Source organism: Triturus cristatus, chromosome 4_1 (genome assembly GCF_964204655.1).
Source record: "Triturus cristatus chromosome 4_1, aTriCri1.1, whole genome shotgun sequence".
In the NCBI taxonomy this organism is placed as follows: Eukaryota; Metazoa; Chordata; class Amphibia; order Caudata; family Salamandridae; genus Triturus; species Triturus cristatus.
In genome coordinates this window covers 1,194,498,430-1,194,521,591 of record NC_140585.1, presented here as the reverse complement: position 1 = coordinate 1,194,521,591, position 23,162 = coordinate 1,194,498,430, and the positions used below count along the sequence as shown (strand labels likewise).

Sequence of the window (23,162 nt, the reverse complement as noted above, 5' to 3'; positions counted from 1 at the left end):
AGGCGGAGCAGGATCAGTACCTCTTAGGAGGGGGACCCGTTAGCCTACCTCCCCTGGGATGATGATTTCTACCAGGCAGTGGACGACTCTATCTATAGGGCTGTTAATCAAGCCATGGAGCCCCTAGAGCAGTGCCTATCTGCGCAAATAGCTAAGAAGTGTGCTAAGTTGGCTGCTCCCGCACCGACTGTCCCTAAATCACCTCCCGGGCCTCAACCTACTTCCACCCTAACAAGAAACCGCGCACCAAAGGGGTTGATGTTGACGCGTTTGCGTGCCTGAAGCAGGTTTTCTTGGCGCAGGTTCCACCTCCACCTGACCCGGCGCCCCCCATGGATTGCACCCCAACGCCTCCGCACACCGCTTCCCCGGACACCTTTGACAATGGGGATTCGCCCGGGGACACCGATAAGGAAGCGGGTTCCTCCAGGTCCTGGCTCCCATCCTCTTCTCCTGCCCCTGCCCCTGCAGGGGCCTCGGACATGTTGGACCCGGACGACATTGTCCACCCTAGATCTACGGATTGTGTCCCCAGGGATAAGGTAGCCCAAAACGTGGTGAGCCGTCTGCGCAAGCCCATGGACAAGGACGCACGCAGCCACCTTCAGACAGAGTGCGCCCGCCCCAGTTTGGAGGGGAAGGTTGCCCTGACTCCTGAGATGGACCCTAAAATGGCAACCTTCCTGACGAAGTTCGTGAGGGATCCTAAAAAGGGCATCGATCGTTCTTGGTGCACATACAAAGACAAACTGCTGGAAGCAGTGGGGCCTGTCACAAAAATCCTCGACATGGCTGAGGAGCCCAAGGCATCCGGTGCACTTATCTCCCCGGGAGTTCTCTCGAACTCGGTGCAGCGTGCGATCGTGTTTATTGGGAAAGCAAATTGCGCGCTCTCCACTGAGAGAAGGTGGCCTCTCCTAATTAAGGTGGACCCCAAGTTGGGTGACCTGGCCCAAGGGGGCTTATTTGGCGACCCCTTCGTCAAGGAGTTGGGAAAGTTTGTGGCCACGTTCACTTCACTTGACTGGGCCCAGTCTAACATCAGGAATGTCTTTACCCCACGGGTTTTCCAAGGGGCCAGTCGTGGCATGGGCCGCAAGTCCAGTCGCTTCTCCACCCCTGACAGAGGGCAAGGCTCCCGGCGCGGGCAGTATCAGGACAATGCCCGCTTCAACAATTTCTATCCCACCAATGGACAGAAGTTCCGTGGCGGCCAACAATGCCAGCAACATGGTGCTTGAAAAGGTGAGTGTAATACCCTCAGTGAGCTTGCAGGTGCGGGGGCGCTCAGCGCTGTTTTTCCCGGCTTGGGCTGCCTTCACGAGCGATGCTTGGGTGCTGCCGATGGCCCAGGGCTTCCGGTTGGGGTTTCATGGCCGTCCACATCAGCTACAATGCCCCCGTCCCATTTCCTTCTCTCAACGAGATACCAAGCTAGTGCGCGAAGACGTCTCAGCCTGCCTCAAAAAAGGGCAATTTGCCACACAGCGGAGCACCCAGGAGGCTTTCTCAGCAACCTTTTCTTAGTCGACAAGGTCGACGGCGGCCGTCGACCAGTCATCAACTTGAAGAGCTTCAACGAGTGGGTGGTCTATCGTCACTTCAAAATGGAGGGCATACACCTCCTCAGGGATGTGCTGAGACCACTCGACTGGATGGTTCGGCTACACCTGAAGGACACGTATCTGACAGTCCCTATTTTTTCACCGCATCTGCGTTTTCTGCAATTCAGGTGGGAACGACAGGTCTCAGGGACATGCTGAGATCACTCGACTGGATGGTTTGTCTAGACCTGAAGGACACGTATCTGACAGTCCCTATTTTTCCCCCGCATCTGCGTTTTCTGCAATTCAGGTGGGAACGACAGGTCTTTGAATTCACCACACTCCCTTTCGGGCTATCCTCCGAGCCGTGGTGCTTCACGAAGTTCCTCAGGCCAGCAGTGGAATTCCTGCGCGTGCAGGGTATTCAGATGATTGTCTACATGCTCTTTCTGGATCAGTGCCCCAGGAGATTGTCCAACCAGTTGAGAACTGCGGTAGACCTCCTTCAGGGCCTGGGATTTGTCATCAATGAGCAGAAGTCTCTGTTGGTTCCCATCCAGTGTGCAACCTTTCTAGGCTTCAATGTAGACTCCGTGTCATCCACTCTGAGTCTTCCCACTAGGAAAATGGCAAAGATCAGGCACGAATTGCGACAGACCTTGGCAAAGACGCAAATTTCCTTGCACCAGCTGGCGCGGCTGGTAGGCTTCCTCTCCTCCTCAATACAGGCCATTTTCTCTGGACCTTTGCACTACCGAGCCATGCAACGCCTGAAAGCTCATCACCTCAGGAAGAGTTTGACATACTCCCAGTCGATACCTCTGATGGACGAGGTGAGGGACGAGATGGAATGGTGGCTCACCCACATGGAGGCGTGGAATGGCCGAGCGAATTTCTGTTCCGTTCCGGATATCGTCCTTGAGCCTGATGCCAGCCATTGAGGCTGGGGCGCCCTGTGCAGAGAGTTTTCCACGGGTGGAGCCAGGTCCAATCACAAACATCAACTGCCTGGAACTGCTGTCAGGATCGTTTGCAGTGCAGTGTTGGACAAAGGACAGGGTTCAATCCTGTATCCTTCTCAGGATGGACAACTTCTCTGCGGTCCGGTACATCACCCACCTAGGTGGCATCAGGTCCAGAATGTTGGCGAACTTGGCCAGGGACTTCTGGCACTTCTGCCTAGACAACCAGATTTTGGTGACGGCGGAATACCTTCCAGGACGGGAGAACGTGGTAGCCGACTGGCACTCCCGTCACGTCCTGGATGCCAGTGTGTGGAAGTTCGACCCTCAGGTCTTCACCCAGTTGTCAGAGAGATGGGGCCCCTTCTCAGTCAACCTCTTTGCATCGAGGCTAGATCATTAGTTACCGAGATACTTCAGTTGGCGGATAGATCCTCAGGCGGAGGCGACGGACGCGTTCCTCCAGGACTGGCTGCAGGAGAACGGCAATGCCTTTCCTCCATTCTCCATGTGTCGCGAGTGTCCGCGTTGCTTCACCGCCAGCAGGCGGAGGTGGTGCTGATCACACCCTGTTGGAGGTCTCAAGTTTGGTTTCCGGTTCTACTGGAACTTTCTTGGGATTCTCCAATCCGACTAGCCCACTTTCCTCACATTCTCCTGAATCCCGATTTCGTTCCCCATCGCCTGGTAGCGGAAGGAACGTTGAGGATGATGGCCTGGCGGATCTCCGGCGTCGCTGGCCGCTCCCAGTCCTTTCGGGAAAGGCTGCGATCTTGCTCACCAAGGCATGGGATGACAGCACGACCAAGAGATATTGGTCAGCCTGGCACAGATGGCGTCATTTGTGTGTGCGACTTAGTGTCGATCCCGTGGGGGCAGACGTAGTCCACGTCCTTAATTTCCTGGCGAGTCTAGTGGAGGATGGTCTGGCTTACAGGTCAATAAATACCTTCCATTCTGCGATTTCAGCCGGACACATGATGGTGCAGGGCTCTCCGGTGGGTAAACACCCTTTAGTTAGCCGGCTGCTCAGGGGGATTCGGCTCTCTCTTCCCACGGAACCTCGGTATTTCGCCCTTTGGGACGTGAACCAGGTGTTGAACCTTTTTATTTCTTGGCAACCGAACAGATTTCTGTCGCGTAAGGAGGTGACGGCCAATTTGGCGATGCTGTTATGTCTGGTCTCATGCAGACGCGTCTCAGACGTGAAGGCTTTAGACATCTCAGCCAGAGTGTTCTTCCCAGAAGGGGTGTCATTCACAGTAAGTAGACGGACCAAAAGCAATACCATGGTCATTTTGTATCCAGCGTTTCCAGACTCCCTGAAGCTGTGTGTGGTACAGTGCCTCCGTGCTTATGAAGAATTGACTGAGGAAACTCGCCCTCCGGGTGAGAGGCAGCTGCTCATTGCAGTACGTAAACCGTACAAAGCAGTCTCGTCCCCGACCATTGCAAGATGGGTGCATTGGGTTATGCAGGAGGCGGGAATTGATACTAAACAGTTTGGTGCTCACTGGGCGAGAGGAGCGATGGCCTCCAAGGCTTTTTCCCTAGGTGCGCGTTTGGAAGATATGTTGCGCACAGCCAATTGGTCCTCTGACTCCACCTTTAAGAGGTTTTATTTCAAACCAGTACTGGAGGTGGCAAGGCTAGTAGTCGACAAGCTTTGAACTGGCGTAATCTGAGCCTCTGGTCCTGACATAGAATGAAGATTTGCCCAGCTATAGTGCTGGTAAGTTTCAATTCTATTAAGGACATGGAGGCGAGGATTATCCCACCCAATGACCTCTGAAGCTGTGGACCCTCCCCGTTCTGATGTAAGTAAACCATTCATGGGTCTTTAGTACTGTGGTAATGAGTTGATGAAGTTACTCAGATGTTGTTGTTTGCTTATATATGCTGCACTTAGTTCCAGCCCAGTCCTCTGACACTACCTATTTTACAGGAAATGATGGTTCCAAACAAGCGTGAGATCTGACAAGATGATTTGCGCGAAGAAAGAGGAAGATGAAACAGCGTGAAGGGACTATGATGGCTGGATGGAGTGCGGACAGCGAGGAAGGACTCCTGTTGGAACTCCTTTGCTTTCCCCATTGTTCATGGGAAATGTAGTTGTTATCACATTAAAAAAAAATATGCTGCTGTGAAAATAAAGCGAGGGAAGAAGACATAATACTTGCCTCCGTGTCCTTAATAGAATTGAAACTTACCAGCACAAATAGCTAGGAAAATTTTCATTATGCTGAACACTTGGTAGACAAGGGTGTTTTCAGACTCTAGTTTTTTTTATTATGTCCACTACAACAGTCATTCTTTCCTGTAAAAATGTTTGCTTTTTACTACAAAATTCAATTTGGTGGTAACCCATTCACAAATGGGAAGTGGTTCCCAAGGGACCCGTTCCACTTTGTGAAAAATTGCAAAAATGTTTTTAAGAGCAGGGAGTGGACCCATGAACCACTGTCAACTCTTAAAAAATTAAAAGAAAACTTTTCATTTTTCTTTTTGAACCGCATCCTGGAAAATCGATTGAATTTAAAAAAAAAAAACACGTTGCTTTATTTAAAATCAAGCACAGACATGGTGGACTGCTACCCCCAGCAGGCCACCATTCCTGTCTTTTTAGCAATTTCCAATGGGTTGCAAATTGCAACCTATCTCATGAATATTAATGAGGTGGGCCAATTGTACATAGCTGTTTGCGATTTCCTAATAGCGAAATGCAAAAGTTCTCTATAAGGAACTCGCAAACGGAAATGTTAGTACATGTGGCTACAGATGAACCGTCCTTAGTTTCTACAAGAGTGAAAAGGTAAATCTTCTCTTTCTTTGACCATAGTCCTTGAACTTGCAGGCTATCGTGTGGGATCTCCTACCCAACAGAGAGGCATCTCTCTCGATAATTTGAGATGGAGTCTCAGGGTGCAAAGGAACACCTTGCAGTAGGATTGTAGATCAGCACCACCAAGGAAGCAAGTCCATTGCAGCTCATGCGAGTGTCAACTTTCCCTCCCGACTGTCTGACAGCAGCACCCACTAGTCTTCTAGGCACTATTTTAATGGTCTCATTTGCAAATGGGAATTTGGAACAAGAAAGAAGCAGGACGTCGCTGAGCCCAGAAGGGATGAAATGTAAAAGTCACTGACACTGACGCTTCGCTTAAATAGAACACTATCTCTCTTCCGAATTATACACTTTTGCTGATAAAGTGCCTATGGCTGCTCCTAAGTAATGGATGGCTTGACCTGGAGTTGCAGTCGCCTATGTAGCGATAGACTAAGATTTAAATGTTTCTGAGTTGGGATGCAACCACCACCATGCATGGTGAAAATTTTGTGGTGATGACTTGAGGCCGAACAGGATATATCTGTTTATTGGTGTTGGATATTTCCTACCAGAAATTCAGAAAACAGCAATGTTTTTCAATGGCAAGGAAGTGAAAATATAGAGATCAATGGCACAAATCAAATTCACTTGATAAACTCGGGGTAAATTTAGTGAAATGTCAACATTCCAAACTTCTCTCACTTAAGCAATTTATTTGTAGTCCTGAGATCTAGGAAATGGCCACACTCCACTCCTGGTACTTTCTTTCGAACTAGGAAGTAACAAGAGTAAACTCTGTTTCTGGTCTGTGATGTGAGGAGTGGTTCCACTGCTTCTTTGAATAGGAGGGCACAGACATCCAGATAAAGTAAGTCTACATGCTCTTGAGAAATGTTCTTGGGAGAAATGGATGGAGGAGATGATCGAACCTTAGAGAATAGCTATATGCACAATATTTGGCAGACAGTCTAATGTTATTTTTCTACACTCTGCCATACAGTTTCTGCTGCTTCCCCCAATCAGATTGGCTGGTTTCCCTGTAGAGGCTAATGTTGGTTTTGACCTTTTCATTTAATTGATTTGTGTGACTGAAATGAAGTCTGATGTTGATGAGACTGTTGATGGTAGTACAGCAGCCAAAGAGGAGATTGAACCCTCTGTTGTTGATAATGTCTTTAGTAGGCTTCTACTGTTGTTGCTTGTGCTCCTTATGCTTTTTCAAAGCCCACAGATTTAAGGCTCTCCAGCATGACCTTCATGCACTGCATATCACTGCATGCCACCCCAGACATCTTCCAGGAAATGGATTATTTCAGATCCTTTGCTGGGCTTCAGATTCCAAACGAGTAGGAAGAAGCTATGGTGAGTGATAAAGAGTTAGCCCACGGCAAAAGCCATGCTCAGCTAAGTCCGCTGAATCAGCAGGAGAGCTGATGATTTGATTCAAGGCTATCAGACCTTTCGACCATCATTCCTTCTAGCAGGAACTATGCAAAATACTCTCTGTCTTCTCAGGCAATTTCTCCTGTAAACGCTGGAGAGTATCCCACAAAGACCAGTCACAGAGCTGAAGCAGCGCAGTGGTGCTTGATGTTTTCATTGCAGTTGCTGAGATACTACAGAACTTTCAGCCTTCTGCATCTATCTTTTTACTTTCATCTTCAGGTGAGTCTGCAGAAGATGATGAGATCAGATGTCCTTTCGGCCAACAGATACCTTTACGAAGTCTGGAAGAGGGGCTGACCTCAGCAAAAAAAGATCCTGGTCAAGTGCAAGTTCTGTAAACGTGCTAGAGCAGATTTCACCGATGCTCGAGTGAGAAATAATTCCATTGTTGGTTCAAGCAGTCCAGGGACTATTAAGAGCAAAGGTTGACCCGCTGTCCAATGGTGCAAGGGTTTCAAAAATGACCAAAGTGTTTGGTTGAGTCATAGGAATGGGATAATCAGCTCAGTAGGCCCTCATTCAATGAAGATGTTGATGCCAGCAATAGATGAGACCCTTGCATGAGGAGATTAAGACAATATCAGAGAACATCAATGAATTGAAGAGGAAGAATTTGAGAAAGTATGGGAAACCCTTGAACGCCTAGAAGACCTAAATAACCTTGATGATCTAGAATGACGAGTAGATCTAGAATGGTGACCAGGTGATGGAGTGACATTGGGTGCGTTCTGTGAAGAGGACTCCTAGAACGCTTTCTGGGAGTTATCGATATACTTCTTGAAGACCTTGGACTTCTAACAGGTGTGAAAGGAGCATCAATAGGTAGATGGAGTATAGCTGATCAAGGTACCATAGGTGAAGGCAACAAAGGTTGTGTTGGCATGGTTAGAAGAGGAACTACAGGAGGTCCAAGTAGCACCTGAGATGGAAGAGGAGGAGGTAGGGTTGAGGCTTGATGTTCAGGTGTCTGAGCTGAGGAAGAAGAAAGACTGACCAGGAAGATACCTCCATTGGGACAGTGTGTCCTGGAGTATTCAGAGTCAAGCTTTTGTGAAATCTTACTATAGTTTATTTTGAGGACCCATTCAGCAGACCGAAATGTTCTTTTAGAAAAGGAATCTCTCAGTGTTGAATGCATCCTCAACATTGAGTCAATCTTCGACAGCAACGTCCTTCTCCTCAAAGTCAACTCATCATCAACCAAGTTATGTCTTTTTCTCTTCTTCTGGGATCTTTTCCTGGGCCTTCACTACAGGAAAAATGTTTTGCTTGTCTGTGAAAACGCAGGGCAAAGGTATTTTTGAAGGTTAGTGAAGATTATCAAAATGAAAATCCTTTCAAAAGTTCATGCACAATGCTCCAGGAGCCTGTAAGCAGCAGCCAGAAGAAAGAACTGGCTCCTCTACCACCTACATGATGAATGCTGGTACTATGTTATTCCTTGAAGGAGCAGGAACAATTTTATCAGCCTTTCAAGCTTCAGACATTTAGTCTACATTGTCCCTATTTATGCTCACCCTTCTTTTAAAAAAGGTTTGTAAAAGAGTTTTCTAGTCAATAGGATATTGTAGTGACTTTGTTGAGTTTGGTGGAAGGTCACCGTCAGTTTTGACAGCCGTTCACCAAACTTTTTTGTTTTCAAAAATAAACTCCCAAAGTGGAAATTTTGACTGAAATAGAAAAGGCTAATAACCCCTAAATGCACAGTTTTCCCCTAATTTTTGTAGGTCAATACATAATGCCGTTCCTCAAAATGGCCCAACTCCATTGAGCCATCAGAGGAAGCTATCCATCGACAGAGCTGACGGGGGCTTGGTTGAATGGAAGCTGGTGGTCCTTGTGACCTTAAATAGGACAGGTCACATGTCTTACAGAGTACTGTGTCCAACAAACTATAACTCCGCACCCAAAACACCTGAACTTGCAAAATTACTGGTGATTTTGTTTTTGTTTGCAGAGTACAGTCAGTCTGGTGCTCTGGTCGTAGTGTGGCTCTGTTTAAATTATGCCTGGGAGCTGTCACCATTCTCTCTGAAGAGGCAATTCCATGAAAAGGCAAATCCACCAAGTGCACCCGGGGACCTGTGGGGAAGCCAGTGGACCTCTTATGTGCATTGCATCCGACAACCACATCTGCAGCAATAGAATGACTAAAAACATCAGTAGAGTACCAACCAAAATACATCAGCTGCTTTGCAACCTACAGGCTGTCCTGAAGAACAGGGCAAAAGACGGAGTGCATGTTTTGGGAAACCACATCCCAAAGGGATTGCAGGATTGAGCCAAGAGGCAGTTGGCATTTGTGGCTCTAAGTGTCAAACTTCTCAAACTCCAAGAGGCAAAAACTTTCTTTCTTGATGTGTAGAGGGATCCCTAGAGCACCCCAGGTTAATGGATCACTGGAGTAATATTGGATTTTTTCAGAAGCTGGCTCATCAAGCCAGGAGCTCCTTCTTGGGCAAAGTATCAATCCTGCTGGCATTTTGTATATCTATCAGAAATGAAACATCTGTATGGAGTAGAGACATAAAGTTATCTGTCCTTCTTTTGTCTTCAGAATCCCTTTGGGGAATGTCATACAGTGCACTGGAATCAGACCCAAAAAAGTCAAGGAAACTGGCAAGGGTTGTATTTTTCAAAACAAACATGTGACACTTCACCTGATACCTGGCTGCACAGCTGGAGTTTAACTTCACTTATAATCCAAAGATATGCACAAACATGTAAAATTACAACTTGTATCATTCTCAATTAACATTCATTGATTTATTAAGTTGTATGATTATATCTTGAGTAGGATCGTATTCAACTTTTACATATGTTGATGAATCCATAAGATTTTCAGCAACCTTGTTTTCATAAAAGCCTGTGTTGCAGCACCAGGTGTTTTGGATGTCAAGTAATCACTTTCACTCTCTATTTCCCTGCATGTTGCACGGGATTTTGATCTAGACGTGTTTTTTTCCGTCATTCCCGCGGTTCTAGTCATGATCACTTTTTAATTTGCACTATTCACTTTTGTTTTCTGATCTCATTGCTTGCCATTCGTTCTTTCTTTCATACTGCTGTGTTTTGGTTCTCACCCTTGTATATAATGGAGCAATATTTACCGAACCATCTTTATATTTGATTGTATTTATAGAGGCCCCTGAAGAAGGGATCCATTGTCCCGAAATGCAGTGGGCATCATTTATATCAGAATGTTGAAGATTTTAAATATCACAATCAAGAAATGTTGTATACAGTCCTTTGAAATTAATTGGATAGTGTTACAGCTAATTCATCTGTATTGGTGTCAAAAGTGATACATTCATACAACTTAGTAAATCAATGAATGTTAATTGAGAATTATACAAGTTGTAACTTTGCATGTTTGTGGATATTTTTTGATTATAAGTGAAGTTAAACTCCCGCTGTGCAGCCAGGTACCAGGTGAAGTGTCACTTGTTTGTTTTGAGGCAGGCAACCTCTTCCTGGTTTGCACGCATAGTTGAAAAAGTTCAGATATTATTTGATTCCTTGCAAAATAGGTGTGCGCAACACAACATAATTTATTAGGGGTTGTATTTTTGCCATTTGTGGCATTTTAGTCTTGTGTAAATATTGAGCTGATCACTTCTGTGCCGTCTGGAAAATCAAGTCTGGCACAGTTGTGGAGACAAACCTAACTAGAACTGATGCTGGCATTGGTAGTAGCACCCCACAATTACCAGCTGCAAGAGCAGAAGTGATCTCAGGATAGCAACAGCAGAGCAGCTAGAGGTGGGGCTGCAGGTGCCAAGGCCGATGTTACTGAAACCACAGTGTAATGGACCGAGTCCAACAATGCCTGATATGTTGAAATCAGAGGGGGAGCCACAGAGAGCCTCTGAGACAAGACTGCCAATATAACTTTTGAAAAGTCTCTTTTTGATGTTGTGAGGTTGGAAAAAATAAATGGGCTCTGAAGAGTCAGACCTCTATCTGGGCCATGTGTGCCTCTTTGACATGTAAGATAAGGACAGCAAATGATTGTGTTTTTATGGGGGATAGTCTCTGAGTGAGAGTGTTCAATGTATTTAGTGTTCCAGATCTTCTCTTTAGTTGGAAGACCTTGTCTATGACACATGTTGAAGGACTTAAATCCCAAAGATGTCAGGGGTGAAATAAGTCACAATATTTGTCATTACAAATAGAATCCTCAAAACAAAACTGCGGAAAAGGCTCTTTCGAGATGCAAAAATACAGGAGTGAAAATCACCAGTCCCAATGTTGCCATATATAAAACTTCCAACATCACTTTCAGTCTCCTGAATCCACAACATACATTATCTAGTACCATCTGGCAGTGGTAAAGTGGCTCTGCTAAAAAATGCTATGGATCCAGTCTGCTTCTTACAATTAATTTACAGGCGCGAATATCCATTAGAAATGCATTACAAAAGTGTTCATAGAGCCCGCTGTCCAACTGGAATTGTAGGGAACATCCTAAAAGTGATTGTGATGAATAGCCCATGAAGGAGGAGCATGCCACCTTCACAAATAATCTGTAGCAAACTTGAACAACTAATGCCACAACTGAGGAGCATTAGCAAGAACCAAATCAAAGGAATGAGAGGGACTGACAACAGAGTGTAAAGGACCCAGGACTAGAACAGTAGGTATCCTTCAGATCTGGACTGAGATCCTCTGCTAGTTATTTTGGTGCTCTGAGAGTTCTGCTTGGTCAAAAGTGTGTACTAGCAGGGAATGCTGCAGTTCGGGGTTATGGTTAATTGGAAGGGGCCAACAGTGATGTCATTGACCATAGTCTTTGCCTTGTGATTCCTGACAGTTTTTCCCCAGGCCCCAATACCTGGGAAGGGGTCTCTCGTTAGCCCCAGCTGCTGGATGATGTACCGTGGGATGTCGGTTTTCATCAAGTGTCCCTCCTTGGCATGGTCTTCAGCTGCCTCCAGCAGATGGTAAAACTCTTCGGGGTTAAATTCCTGGAAGAAAAGACATGCACACCACAGTGTCAACAATTGGTGGTGAAACACAATTGCATAATCAATGGACAGGGTACCCCTTTAGCTCCCAGCATTAACAACTGAGTCAACTAAAAATAGAATAAAGGCCTGTGGTCCTGGCCTACAAGACGCAATCTCCACCCTCACTCTCACAGAACGTTTTAAAGCACTTAAAGAACGAGAGCGGTTTGTTTCACCACGGCCTCACTAAGCATTCCGACAGAATCTAGATAGCAATAGGCACAGACATACCCTCAGGCAGTAGATACTATGTTGCACTCTCCTCAGTGGATAACTAGAGGAAGCACAGGACTTTAGAGGCCATTGCCCCTGCCCTGTAAAGTGGGGCCAACCCTACACACTGCTTGAACACTCCAAGGATTTACATTAGAAAGTCTATTTATTTGTAATTCCAATTCGCAATCATCAGTATTTTCTGTGCACTCAAACATTAGAATATATGAGCTCATTTGTGGGTTTCAGGATTCTGCAATAGTGCAGATATTTTACTGTTAATGGATTAGAAGAATTCACCAGGAGCTTTCCCTAGGACACTGATTGCACTGCCAATCATGGTTTGTTCCCCTCTCAATCTGACTCACTGCACACTTAATAACTGACATTCAAGGAGCACTAACTCAAAGAGCCAGAACTCAAGGAGCCAGAACTCACCAAACACTCCAGTAACCGGGCGGGACGAGAGATGATGATGAGCAGTTTCTTCATCAGCTGAGTAACAAAAGCAACTTCATGGCTCTCTGATCGTTCAAAGGCCTGCAAAGAAGAAGAATAGCTCATAAAATGTTACCATATCACTCAACATCTAGAGTAAAAGAGTCCATCCTTTAATCTTTTGTGCTAGAGCATCAAATTATACACTCCAACTAAAACTAACCGCTAACAATCTTCAGCACAATTCACCTACATCGCAGCATTCAAATTCCACAACCCGAAATCTGCAAACTCAGTCAAGACTCTACCCCTGACCAATGCACTCAATATCTAAGCCCTGCAAAAACCTCCAAACTCAATCAAGACTGTACCCCTGACTCAAGTACTCAATATCAAATCCCTACAAAAAACTCCAAACTCAAGCAAGACTGTACTCCTACCCATGCACTCAATATCAAAGGCCTGCAAAAAACCTAAAAACTCAATCAAGGCTGTACCCCTGACCCATGCACTCAATATCTAAACCCTGCAAAAACCTCCAAACTTAATCAAGACTGTACCCCTGACCCATGCACTAAATATCTAAACCCTGCAAAAACCTCCAAACTCAATCAAGACTGAACTCCTGACCCATGCACTCAATATCTAAGCCCTGCAAAAACCTCCAAACTCAATCAAGACTGTACCTCTGACCCATGCACTCAATATCTAAACACTGCAAAAACCTCCAAACTCAATCAAGGCTGTACCCCTGACTCAAGCACTCAATATCTAAGCCCTGCAAAAACCTCCAAACTCAATCAAGACTGAACTCCTGACCCATGCACTCAATATCTAAGCCCTGCAAAAACCTCCAAACTCAATCAAGACTGTACCTCTGACCCATGCACTCAATATCTAAACACTGCAAAAACCTCCAAACTCAATCAAGGCTGTACCCCTGACCCATGCACTCAATATCTAAGCCCTGCAAAAACCTCCAAACTCAATAAAGACTGAACTCCTGACCCATGCACTCAATATCTAAGCCCTGCAAAAACCTCAAAACTCAATAAAGACTGTACCCCTGACCCATGCACTCTATATCTAAACCCTGCAAAAACCTCCAAACTCAATCAAGACTGTACCCCTGACCCATGCACTCAATATATAAACCCTGCAAAAACCTCCAAACTCAATAAAGACTATACCCCTGACCCATGCACTCAATATCTAAACCCTGCAAAAACCGCCAAACTCAATCAAGACTGAACTCCTGACCCATGCTCTCAATATCAAAGCCCTGCAAAAACCTCCAAACTCAATCAAGACTGAACTCCTGACCCATGCACTCAATATCAAAGCCCTGCAAAAACCTCCAAACTCAGTCAAGACTCTACCCCTGACCAATGCACTCAATATCTAAGCCCTGCAAAAACCTCCAAACTCAATCAAGACTGTACCCCTGACTCAAGTACTCAATATCAAATCCCTACAAAAAACTCCAAACTCAAGCAAGACTGTACTCCTACCCATGCACTCAATATCAAAGGCCTGCAAAAAACCTAAAAACTCAATCAAGGCTGTACCCCTGACCCATGCACTCAATATCTAAACCCTGCAAAAACCTCCAAACTTAATCAAGACTGTACCCCTGACCCATGCACTAAATATCTAAACCCTGCATAAACCTCCAAACTCAATCAAGACTGAACTCCTGACCCATGCACTCAATATCTAAGCCCTGCAAAAACCTCCAAACTCAATCAAGACTGTACCTCTGACCCATGCACTCAATATCTAAACACTGCAAAAACCTCCAAACTCAATCAAGGCTGTACCCCTGACTCAAGCACTCAATATCTAAGCCCTGCAAAAACCTCCAAACTCAATCAAGACTGAACTCCTGACCCATGCACTCAATATCTAAGCCCTGCAAAAACCTAAAAACTCAATCAAGACTGTACCCCTGACCCATGCACTCAATATCTAAACCCTGCAAAAACCTCCAAACTCAATCAAGACTGAACCCCTGACCCATGCACTCAATATCACCTCATCACTGGAGTCCCTGCTCTGATGGCGTAAGTCCATTATCCAACAACTAACAGTCTGTACTTTCAACCCTTGCCTTCAACAGTCTATAGCTTTGCACCCCTAAAAATAAATACTAAACAATGGTACTTCACTTACATGCATGCAATTTCAAAACACTAATGATCTGCATCACCAGTCTCCTGAACTACAACATTCACGTCTTCTCCCACAGAACTAAGCACCAAAAGGAAGTTCCCCAGTTATCTGCAAAAAATCAGCACGCATCTTCACTTCCACAAGTCAAAATAAGTTCAGTACTCACAATTGTGTTTCGTCAGCATTAGCAACTTCCATTAATAGACAAGCTTAGAATACATATTAATTGGCATTCCTAGTCTCACAGCTGGGACCATTTGCAGCATGTGCATTAAATGAAGGTAATCAAGAACGGAGAATCACCTGCTTCCCAGTCACAAAGGGGCCATACCCTAATTCTACCAGTCTGTACTCTTGACGTCCAACCCAATTTCAGATTACATTTTCTAACGAAGATTTCAACAACTATTTCCTAAACTACTTGCACAGCAAACCAATGCTAATTCTCATTCCCCATGAGGCCCAAAGTCCAGACTTGAAGGCACACCACCTTCGTGAGTGACTTTTTAAAATCCCCTCACAAGGAGGGTCTCACACAAATATTTACCAGAGAACTCCCTCTTGTGCTCTTCACCTTGTGTGCCAGAAATACTCACATCCTGTAACAGCTTCTCCAGGTTTTCCTGCAGCTCACAGAAGTAGACAGTGGTGATGAGGTCTTCGCGGGACTTGGCCAGGCAGTCACGAGCCAGCTCAGTGATCTGGTGGTGAATAAAGCTGAGCACGCCATCGGCCAAGGGAAGGACATTCTCTGGCGCAAATGTGATGATGAAATCACTCAGCCTCTCCTCCATCTGCGCCGTGGCCTGGTGAACCAAACCCATCTGTCATGACTATTCCACAGACAGCTTCATCGCTCTCAATAAAAGCATTGCAAAGACATAACAAACAAAAGATGTACAGCAAGGGATTACCCCAAAACAGGCCACATAACACCCAGAAAAAAGTGTTTAAAATATAGAGCAATTTCTCTGCCATGGCACTGTCCTGATTAAAAATAATAATACAATCTTTAAAGAGCCAAGATTATGTTGAGGTATATAGAGCCATTTCACCTCACCATAAACTTTCCATAGATCATCGATCAAAACATCAATTAAAACATTCCCCAGCAATGAAAACGAAAAGAATCTTGTAGAAAGCACATCTACCCAAGGGCTTTTTGAAACTAGGAACCCATCAACCAAGTCAGAGAGCTGAAATTAAAGTAAAGCAGCCAATTGATAGCGCGATAAGCTATGTCTTTAAAACAACTGCCCAAAGTTAGAGTGGCATTGTAAGGACTTAGTGGCAAGGAGTTCCAGAGTGTTATTTTCAAATAAAAGAATTTGTCCCCACAAGGTATCACTGTCTTTTTCATGTCAGCTGTTCTCAGATTATGCCTAGGAACATAACATTGGAACCTCAATGATAGGAATTCCAGACCTACATTGTAGAGAGCTTTATGTGCAAAGCATCTTTAACATAGCTCTCTTACATACAGGAATCAGATATTTAGAAACTGATGGTGTTTTGGTACATTCAAAGAAAGTCATGCCAATGCATTTTGCGTTACCTGCAATATGCTCTGAGACGCCTGGCTAATTCTGAGGTACAGGGCATTGCAGTAGCAAAGCAAGAGGAAATTAAGGCCAGAATCACTGTTTTACATGAAGAACCAGGAATAAAAGGGAAGACTTATTTAAGACTGCTAAGAATGTTAAGACAGAAGGCTGTAATTTGAGTTATCTCCTTCAAAATTGATAGGGAATGACCAAAGACCACTAGTACATTCCCCGCAGATTTAACTGGAGTAGGTAGGCTACCAAACTTGATGGGTCACCATGAGTTGAACCAAAAAGGCAAATATTAGGATCTCAGTCTTTTCCACGTCTAACTCCAGACAGTTGGATCTCATCCAGACACCGACTTCATGCATACATTTGTGAAAACTGATCACCGCTGACTGGAAATCATCGGTCATGGTGACGATTATCTTGGTATCATCTGCATATGAAAGGACCGAGAGCACAAATGATTCTATAAAGTATTCAAGGGGAAAGACATAAAGATTAAAAAGTCTAGGGACTAAAGACGAGCCCTGGGGAACCCCACAAGGCAGGGAAAAGGGTTTCAAAGTGAAATGATCACTGACAATCATTTGTGTTTTACCTGTCAAAAAGAAACATAGTAGTTGAAGAGCCTTGTCTTTGATCCCTAGTTGATCTAGACTGGTCACTTGCCTGCAGAGTGACATAGTATTAAATGTCGCTGAGAGAACAAGCAAGATTAGGATGCCAGAGCACCCCCGATCGACAATGCCTCTGATGTCATTGGCTACAGTGATAACTCAATCCCGTGACAACTCCTAAAACCTGATTGTAACTTATCCAGTAATTTAAGCTTTTCCACAACTGACGTCAATTCTTGTTTCGAAGTTTTCTCCAAACTTTTTGAGGGTGGAAACATCAAAGAAATGCAGCTGTAATTGTTAAGTTACTTTAAACTAACTGAAGGCTTTTTAATCAGGGGAATAACCCTGGCTTTTTTCCATGGTGATGAAAATACACAGTGGTCATCAGCTTCAATGCACAGCAGAGTAAGCAAGGTGGTTGCAGATAATATCCAGGTCAAGCTGTAGTATGTGCAGTGGTCATGGATCTGTCGAGGTCCATGATTTGGTGGTAAGAATTAGCTTTTGATGAGAATGGAACATTTCTGTAGAGCCATGGCATTAGACTTATTATCACTAGCCGTAAGACTGCCCTGGAGTCATGTAAACTCACTGATGAAAATTTGCGATAGATATCATGAATCTTTTTCTGACAGAAGATCACTAATTCCTCACAAAATCATTCAACATGATAGTATTGGCGGGATAACCATGATGTGGGAGATAATTTAGCACAAAGAACAGCTCCTTTACAGGTTTCAAGGGTAAAGTGCTGAGATTTTTCTTCAAAAAGCACCAGTTTGTATTTACGTATAGTATCACTATATATTTTTTTTTTCTTGTGGGTCATAAGCCTTACTCCATTTTTGCTTAAGCCTACGGCATTCTTGTGTTAGGGTTTTTAACGTCTCTGAATACCAAGGCATACACAGATTAACCTATCTCTGTTCCACCTCATGTAAAAGTGCTACTGTATCAAGTGAAGTAGCAAGCCACTTCGCATATTCGATAGCAGCTTTGTCAGCATTTTGTAGCCACGAAAGGGGGGACAGTAGGTGGGAGGGTTTTAGTAAGCACCAATTTAAGATTTTATTGTGTGATTTTCCTACAAGCACTTAAGCGGTGTATATTGCCCAGCACAGCAATTTATACAAAGATGAATGTACTTTGAGACTAAAGGCAACTGCCATATCATCTGGCCATGTGAGGGTGGTGTGGCGAGCACAGAAAACAATGGATTTAACCCAGATCTGAGGCTGGGGGTGAATGCTTGACAATGTTCAGCATTTCGTGCATCATCTTTTTGTGTGGCCATATGACGGGAAGGGCAGAAGCCAGGCAGAGGCCTTGGTGAGTACTAAAATTAGGTGTGTGCAAGAAAAGATCAAGTAGGGATCCAGAGCTTGTGTAAAGACAGTTCTGGGCCCATGCAGCTGATATAGAAGGCTTCAAGAAAACCTGTAGGAGGCATTGATCTCAAAACAGAAAACAGCCTCACAACAAGAAGAAAATGAGAGACGGTTAGAGAGATAACCCTCACATTTTTCTAGATATACTACAGCTACCTTTCTTCCCAGTTTATCAGGCTGATCCTGCCTGATTACAGAATATCCAGCAAGAACAGCCGAAGCAAGAGCCGGACCGGAGAAATCTCTAAGCTAGGTATCAGTTAAAAAGATAATATTAGGCTTACTGTTCCCATTGGGCGCAGGGTCAAGACGGATTTGCATATGGCTGGGTTCAAACTGGAATGGCATGGTGAGCACAAAAACGATGGATTTGGGCCCAGATCTCTGTACTGAGGTGAATGTATGACATGTTCTGCATTCTGTCCATCAATAGTTCTTTTTGCATTTATGAGGTTGAATGAACTGCCAAAATTCTTGTTTGTTTTTCACCAAAGATTTAGCATTAATTATAAAACAAGAAATAGTTGATTCTGTTGACTTAGATTTATTAGAGGACATTCCTCCTAAACCCTTTCTCAAAGAGTAAGGGATGTTATGCTTGCTTATTCTGGCATCTTTAATGGTATAAATTGTGAATAACCAACAATGGTTGCAGTTACAACTATGATCATTATCTAGGGATCTTAAGTTCAGTTGGCATGCAAGGCGGGATGTATATTACCGGAGCAGGTCAGTTTCCGAAATGAATCTCAAGAACATACTTGCCGGCAAGAGGGTTCTGGGGTGACTGATCCAGGGGTTCTGGTGCTGGGCAATGTCCGGGCATGGACGGGCTTACCTTTGACGCACCAGCGGGAGGATGCGCTGCACTTGAGTTTAAAAGGCCTGCCATAGTAAGGAGGTGTGACTAACCAGACCCTCCAGGATTTCGCGATTTGCAAAAAAACATTGAAATCAGCAGTTTTGTAAAAAGGCTGTGCTTTTTACAAAACCGCCCACAAATATTTGGAGTGCGATCTGATTTTTGTTGTTGTTGACGAGGCTGGCCTGGCCACACCAACTGGCTGCGCAGAGTCTGTATTTCAGCAGTAGCCTAGCGCAACAAGGCTTCTAGGCGCACTGAATCTCACCAGTGATCCAGGAGCGGCAAGTCGTTGCTGGGATACCAGAGGGTTGATATACTGGGAGCAAGGTACCAACACACGGCCCAGGAGCTTGAAACTCATTCTACTCCAGGAACGGACCTTAGCGAGCCCGTGGAGGGGGGAGAGGTCTCAAGCTGTTCCTGGTCAGGCTTAAGTGACTCATCCAGTCCAGGGTTTCTTTCCATTCTGCCGCTTGTAGTGATGCATTTATCCTGGGGATAACACAACTACAGGTACCAGAATCCAACAAGCCAAGACAGGTTGAGCTGTGCCCACCTGGCACTCGGCACCTTGGCTGCAGAGTCAGGGAGTGTTACTCGCATTAAGCAATTGTAACAATTCTCTGCCTGATACAAAATGCTGGCTGCTCAGCCTTTGTTGAAAGGGAGAGGAAGTGCTCGTCACCTATTGAAAGACATTTCTACTGAAAATCCTAGGCCAGGCAGACTAAAACGTGCTTCACCATAAAACATATTGCTGATCTCAGCCCATCACAAATTATAAACCTGTCAATAAACTATCAGAATTAATGTTGTATGTTGTCATCATACGCTAGTGCACTTCCATTATTGATGTGCGTGTTTTGGAAATATTTCTGCTGTGATGCATTTTTATTGGGATGTCAATCAAATACCCCATGTGAGCTGCTAATAATACAGTACCCATTGTGCCAGTCAGTGAAGCACTGATTACAGATGCTCAAGTGCACGGTCACAGGATGCTCATGATGCTCAGGATGCTCGGGATGCTCAGGATGCTCATGATGCTCAGGATGCTCGGGATGCTCGGGATGCTCATGATGCTCATGATGCTCATGATGCTCAGGATGCTCGGGATGCTCGGGATGCTCATGATGCTCATGATGCTCAGGATGCTCAGGATGCTCAGGATACTCGGGATGCTCGGGATGCTCATGATGCTCATGATGCTCGGGATGCTCAGGATGCTCAGGATGCTCGGGATGCTCATGATGCTCATGATGCTCAGGATGCTCAGGATGCTCAGGATGCTCATGATGCTCAGGATGCTCAGGATGCTGCCGCTGGGGTATACTACGTATCACGGTTACATTACTGATCTCTCAGATGAACGCTTTGTACTGTAGATTTATCCATCAATTTGCAGATTCCGCCGTGATGCCTCATTGTCTCGTTATGTAAAGAACCAATCCCAGGAGACTTTACTCATTGCCCTTCTCTTTTAATCTTTGAACCAGCACTCCCTTGTCAGTTTCCACATTGACTGAGTAGGTAAAGCTCTGTTTCCATGCCAGTGGCTGCATTCCCAAATGATGCCGATCACCACAGCCACCACTGTATACACGCTGCTATAATATCAACACTTTCCATTCTAGTTTGGACAATTCCTAGTGTGCAAAACACTAATGAAATTCCAGTTTCCACACTGTAATGCAGGCAGCATTGCCCTACAGTTCACATAATGCCTCAGTATGTACAATAACCGGGCAGTGCCAATATTCACGTTGCAAAGTTTACTAAACACCATAGCCACGACACTTTTCACACTATCCCAATATATAAAACACCACAATCGTCGGAAACCATAAGTCCCAAGGATGGTGAGCACCGCGAACATTATGTCACATTATGTACAGCACCGTAACCATGCCCTTGTTCACATTGCCTAATTGCATACAACATAAGCAGATCACATGTACACGATGCCCCAAGATTTAAATTACTATCTTCTCCTCCCAACTCATTGGGATCAACTTATTGGGAACATCTGGTTCTGCTTATCATCACCATTACTGCTAAATATAGACCACATGTCCATGCCTGCAGCAAATAAAGAAACAAATGTTGCTCAACTTTAGACGATCTTGACTTTACCCTCACCCCAAATGTTAACTTGCTTCATTCTGCTCACAGTGAAGATCAGCACACTGTGCTGTGGCTCGTCACCTTTCCCTGCTGTCACTCTTCTGCACATGTTTACACATGCTCCATAGGAGAAGAAACATGAAGCCACATGTAACTTGTTACAAGCTCCCCGTGACTTTGTATTGCTGTGATTTTCTTCTTCTGGAGCGGGTGATGAGTAGTTTGGTGTGTTACCAGTGCCGGCCTGAAGGTTTGTGCGTGCATCGGAATAGGGTAAAGGAAATCCCCATGACTGAAGGCTGCGATTGCACATGCTTGACTGGGCATTGTGGTGGGAGATGGGGTGGGCTTGGTCAGTCTGTGCTTTGGACTAGGATATGGGTTGGGCTATAGGAAGATGCTGAATTGGGTTGAGCTCTAGGCATACTGCGACCTGGATTTGGAGTTGTTGTTGGACTTGGCTCTGAATTAGGGTTGTCTAAGTTGGGCTGTGGTCTGAGCTTGGCTTTGGCCATTGCTAACCAATGGGCTGTGCTGAGTATGAGAACAAACTGGGGTTTGCTCCAGGCTAGACTGAATTCTGGGTTGGGATGGACTCTTGAGTTTGGCTGGTCTGGACTTTAGGTTGAACTGAGTTGTGTGGGCTACATTTGGCTCAGGTTGCACACACCAGCTTGAAATTCACTCAAGCTTAGAAGAGACCAGAGCATTATATTCTCATGGTGGAATTCAACATACATATTGTACTGAGAAAAAACAGAATTTCCAAGACCAATGTTGGAATTCACACTTTCTAAAGGGTCATCCCCAACCTTTTTGCCTTCACCCTCCTGTTTTCTGAACCAGTTTTTGTTGGCTTTTAGGACTCTGTGCACTTTACCAACGCTAACCAGTGCTAAAGTGCTTGTGCTTGATCCTTGATCCTTTAAACATGGTAAAATTGCAACATCCCAATTAGCACAATTAATTTACTTGTACGTCCCTAGTAAAGTGGTGCCACATATACACAGGGCCTGTAAATTAAATGCTACTAGTGGGCCTGCAGCACTTATTGTGCCACCCACTAAAGTAGCCCTTTTAAACATGTCTCACGCCTGCAATTGCAGCCGGTGTGTGCTGTTTTAAACTGCCATTTCAACCTAGCAAAATAAACTTCTGTTTTTAATGCATATAAGTTAGCCTTAGGTAGACCATCCAGGATTTTGCAATTTTCAAAAAAATCGCAAAAATCAACAGTTTTGTTAAAAGGCGCGCTTTTTACATAAGTGCCAGCCGAAATTCCTTTTATTGGCCCAGCGTTTACCACTGAGCCAAATAAAGGTAGGGGGGTCAGTGAGCAGGCGAGGTGTTTGTCTACTCACCTGCTGTATCACATCCCCCGGTCTGGAGGTGCCCGGAAAACACTGCTGCTGCTCGGAACCTGGACACCAAATAGCAAGCACGTTTTGTCCCAGCCTTGCAAGATATGCAGTTTCTCTCTTCCTCTTCCTCTGCCCTCAGCTCTCCCACCATCCACAGGCTGAAAATGGATGGCGTGATTGCAGGGGAACTATTTAAAAACAAAGAAAGAATTTGGATCCAAAGCCCATGTGCATGTGACGGGACCTGCAGGGGCAATATATATTTTTTTAAATAAAAGAATGTGGGCCAGATGCACATGGGCATGCGGCAAGACCCGCTGGGGTACCATTTTTTTTTCAAGAAAGAAAGAATTCGGGCCCGCCACCTGTAGACATGTGGCGGGACCAACTGGGTCACTATTTAAAAAAAAAATGACAAAATTCGGACATGCTGCTCATAAGCATGCGACGGGACATGCTGGGGGCAAAACTTTTAAAAAATAAGAAAGAATACGGGCCGCTCGCCTGTGGGCATGCGGCGGGACCCGTGAGGTCAATTTGTTTTTTAAAAAAAAGAAACTAAAATAATTTTCCACTAAAATGCTGTAAAATTTCAATTCAAAATTTGCGCTGCTAAATTCCCATCAATGTGCCGCTAAAT

The 23,162-nt window shown here is 44.9% G+C and overlaps 1 protein-coding gene across 2 annotated transcripts in view; it reads right to left on the bottom strand.

Annotated features, from left to right (window-relative positions):
- Nucleotides 1-23,162, bottom strand: part of MAST1 (microtubule associated serine/threonine kinase 1) — a 492,671-nt gene that overhangs the window by 221,201 nt on the left and 248,308 nt on the right. For both annotated transcript variants that reach the window (XM_085654477.1, XM_085654478.1), the window contains 3 exons: nt 15,208-15,417; nt 12,440-12,541; nt 11,614-11,746 (listed from right to left, as the gene is read on the bottom strand). In XM_085654477.1, coding sequence (XP_085510603.1) covers nt 11,614-11,746; nt 12,440-12,541; nt 15,208-15,417 — 445 coding nt within the window. The remainder of the gene's footprint in view (nt 1-11,613; nt 11,747-12,439; nt 12,542-15,207; nt 15,418-23,162) is intronic.